Raw genomic sequence first — 4,455 nt, forward strand, 5'->3', positions numbered from 1 at the left:
TAAAACTTCTCAATCTTTTGGAGTTTGTCAGTAAGACCTTCAATACACCTCTAACAGAATAGAAATAATTTCAGAGATGAACAGTGACGTGCTAAATGTGAGCGATTCTGTATGTGACTTCTATAGCTGAGGGTTAAAGGTTAAAGGTCTTAAACTCTGAGCTACACACTGCCTGAGTCACGTACAAGTGTACAGGGGATGGAATTGGGCTTCACTGCAGAGATGAAGGTCAGATGGTTGTGAGTTCAAATCCCAAAAACAGTAACCTAAATAGCACAGAAAGTGATCTGATCCCACCGTGAATCTGAGCTGCTGTTCTCTCCTACTGTCACGTGCATTAGCTACTCTCTTAACCCTTAAGTGTTCTTCAGTTGTCCCTCTGCAGGAATAATGAAAGATTCTATGTAGAACCCTAAAGCAGAGTTCCCCTGTCAGAAAAGGTTCCAAGTAGAACCTTTTGGGAAGCCAAGAACCCTTAATTATCTAATGAATCCTTAAAGAACCAATAAGAGGATAATAAGAGTAACGGGTTGTAGATATTCGGCAGAAAATAATCAGCAATAATTCAACGTTTGAACCACACACTTACCTCTTTGGAAAAAAAGTTCCTCAAGGGTTCTTTAAGTGTTCACTGGATAATCAAGGGTTACTTGAGAAAGGTTCTAAGTAGAACCCATTTAGAAGAACACTTAATGAACCATTTTTTTTATTAGAAAAAGCCAGGACATTTCAAGGGTTGTACAAGGGTTGTTTAAGGAGTGGTTGGATGATAAAGGGTTCTTTGGTTGTTCCTCTGGAGCCTCTTTGTAGAAGCCATCAACAGAGTGTTCACTTATCAGACAGGGTTCCAAGCAGAACCCCTTTAGGAGTCTTAGAATGGTTTAAATATCCATTGAACCCTTAAAGAAACCTCCAAGAACCTCGTACCAAGTACCAAGACAGTTCAAGCGTTCTTTAAAGATTCAGAGGGACAAGTAAAGGTTCTTAACTTCTCTCTGAAGATTTTTAAAATCTGTATTAGTAAGTCTTGTCTTATACCTGGCTATTACTCACCCACACACAGCTATCAGAGGAGTGTGTGTGTGTGTGTGTGTGTGTGAAGTAGTTGGGGCTCTTCAACACAAAGCCATCGCTGAGTGATGCAGACATGCAGGAGTAAACAGGGCTGAGCTTTCCTCACACACACACACACACACACACACACACACACACACACGACCTCACGCTCGCAGGGTGAAACTCAAATTGCTTAATGAGCAGCGTAAGTAACAGAGCTTTAAACACTGTTGCAACACGGCTCGACATTCCAGCGGCGCTGCGCTTTAGAGCCGAGCCGCGCTGTTGACTCTGTGTGGTTCAGACATGCTGGAGGACACAAAAGCAGGAGAGAGAAGACGGAGGGACGACCTGCAGCACAAAAAACCCTGCTGAGGAAACATTCCAAGGCTGCAGGAAAACAAACTGGGCCCTAATCCCTTCACCGGTCCACACTCGGCCGGATTAGAATAGCACCACTCTGGGTAAATGTTGACATTCCGCAGGGTGAGGCATCGGGGTCTCGGAAAATATTTCAAAAAGAAACGTCTGGTGAGTAAACAAAAGAGCCAGAGCACAAGAGATGAATCAGGTGTGCTGGATTTAAGACGACGTGAACCTGCAGGGTTTTTTTTCCTTATATAATCCCAAATCAGTGTGATAAATAACTAATAAACACTGCGTGTGTCATGCTGAGGTGGTGCGATGAAGCAGAGTTGATTATTTTCCTCATGTACAGCAATAATTACCATTTTTTTATTTACTAAACACCACATCATAATTTTTATCCATTTATAGTTACATTTAAATGTTTTGAAACAAGTTAGTTCCTGTTCTCGCTTACGTTATAGCAGCTATAAACAGTTGTTCCCTCACCAGCCTCTCTTTATTCTCTCCAAATACAAAAAGCACCGACACTGGAGACTCCTTCCATAAATGTTACATAAACATCTCCTTAAAGAAGTCCGCCTCTTGAATGAGCTGTTACTATAGAAACTATAACGTATTAGAAAGAGTGTATTAATATAAACCTGTGATCTGCAGCTGCACTAATGTCAGAGCTGCTGTTATAGAGAATTAATCAACACCTTTAACACTGACCAATCACAATCCAGAATTCAGCAGCTCTGTGATGTAAAATTCATGGTATAATTCATGGGTTTTTAAATGATTACAGCTTACAACTCACCATAACTCCTCAATAAAGACATCTACACAAATAAATCAGGAAATAAGTCCATATAAACATCACGGCTGTGACACGAGGAAAGTGGCGGAACCGAGAATTTGACCTTTTACGCAGAATACAGAGAAAATTTGATTTAAAACAAATAGTCAAGAGAAACATCGCTTTGTGTGTTAGATGAATTTCACTCCGGTTAAAAGACACAAATCTCCAGTCCCTGTGCTAAGGCTTGTTTGGTTGTGTGTGAGCTTTGTAGTCATTTGAGAGCTTCTGGTGCTCAGTTCCACTAATTTCCCTCGATTCAAAAGAACAAAAACGTAAACTCTAAACCACAAACTGTGAGACTCGCTCATCACTGCATGTCATCATACTGACAAATCATCACAGCTCATCATCACAGCCTTAATTCCAGCTAAACATCTCCATGAGTCAGCATGACCTTGAGTTCATGTCTCAACTCATTTATTTGTGCGATTGTGTCTCAGTACGATGTACAACGGCCCGGGATTAGGATCGACAATAAGCCTCACGGATATAAAAAAATAATCCAAACAGCCAACAGCGATTCATCTGTTCAATTAAAAAAAAAAAACTTTCCTGATCGTGGCTAAGCAGATATCATCATCACAGAAGTATAAATAATTGTCCGTTAGTTTTTTAAAGCTCATGAGGCATCAGTCTGTGATGCTTATATCTTTATTATGCATATTTTCTAAAACATTACACATGTCCACAAATAGACCTCTGGGAGTTATTAATATAGCAACAGCATGTGGAGAAGATCAGACAGATCTGATCTACTGATATTCAGGTATTATGAAACATACATCATATCGATTTATACTTTTTGTTGATTTTCTACCAAAGGAATGAAATGTAATTAGCATATTTATAGTATTTCTGAATCCACCCGATTTATACCCATAACTTATATAATTCATTAAAATGATTTCAACACTGATCAGAAATAAAGCTCATATTATTTAATGCACAGCTGCTGAGTTGTACTGAGGTCTGTTCAGAGATCAGCCACTAGGAGGCGACAGGAAATTACATTTTCTGCAAAATGGCGTCTGAATGTAACTCAGGAGTCAAAGGTCATTTTCTGAAGGAACTCCAATGAATAAGCACTTATAATTTGTTTTTAAAAAAGTGTTTAGAACATGAAATTTGTGCTGTTTATTGTCAAATTCTTCAAGTGACCACTGCAACCAACACCCTTAACACTAATTAAACCTCTTCTGGTTTATTTTAAACACTTACACACATTATACTTTATTCTAAACACACAAAATGGCTGCTTTACACAACACAACTGTGACTGCGTTGTTCTGACTGAAGGGAATTCTAGCATTAATCTATAAACTGTATAATTGTATAGAAACGCAACGCTGGACGAGTAGCAGAAGGTTCATCGTATCCCAGAATGCTTCAGTGCTGTAGATACCTGAAAGTTGTTCTGCTCTTCTCTGACGGTGTCATTATTTAGATGGTTCTGTTGGTTCTGGTCCACAGGCTCTGGTTCTACACTCATCACGAAGCAGAGATCCTGCACAGAAACACAGAAGCTCAATAAACAAGGAAAAATTTCATTTTAAATCAAATGGAGCTTATTAGCCAGAAATGAAGTTATTTATTTATTTATTTATTTATTTTTTATTGCTATTTAATGCAATAATAATAATAATAAACTTTATTTATACTGGACTTTTCATACATTAAAAACAAACTCCTTAAACTCTTGAAAAAAGGGGGAAAACAGCAGAAGGGGAGAAGCAGAAAATAAATAAAGAATTAAAAAAAAAGAAAAGAAATATAAAATAAATGTAAAATATAAATAAATTTATATTTTAGATATTTTAGATATAGATAAAAGAGATAAAATAAATTAAGATAAAACAGTAATAAATTGGGTAAAGCAGGGCACTGTTCCAAAGAAGAAAAAAAATTAAAAATACATTTAAAAATTAAAAATAAATAAATAAATAAATCAATGTTGAGCTCAAACTGGAAATGTAATACATTCCTGGATCTGTATATTGTATTGAAGTGTATTTTTTAAATAATTAATGATGTAAGTTATCTGTGTAAGTTCATATTTACATTTTAAATATCACACACACACTACACACACGTCTGTGTGGGTTTATCTCTGTGTGTGTGTGAGCGCATGTGTGTGTAAGAATGAATCTGTGTGAGTGTGTGTTTGTTTATCTGTGTATATGTATCTCTAT

At 37.2% G+C, this 4,455-nt stretch overlaps 1 protein-coding gene across 1 annotated transcript in view; it reads right to left on the bottom strand.

Moving 5' to 3' along the window:
* Positions 1-3,385: 3,385 nt before the first annotated feature.
* The window catches only part of rbm33b (RNA binding motif protein 33b), a 32,261-nt gene continuing 31,191 nt past the window's right edge, over positions 3,386-4,455 (bottom strand). The window contains exon 13 of the mRNA XM_053227747.1: positions 3,386-3,770. Coding sequence (XP_053083722.1) covers positions 3,755-3,770 — 16 coding nt within the window. The 3' untranslated portion in view covers positions 3,386-3,754. The remainder of the gene's footprint in view (positions 3,771-4,455) is intronic.

The sequence above is a fragment of the Pangasianodon hypophthalmus genome, chromosome 21 (assembly GCF_027358585.1).
Source record: "Pangasianodon hypophthalmus isolate fPanHyp1 chromosome 21, fPanHyp1.pri, whole genome shotgun sequence".
NCBI classification, from domain to species: Eukaryota; Metazoa; Chordata; class Actinopteri; order Siluriformes; family Pangasiidae; genus Pangasianodon; species Pangasianodon hypophthalmus.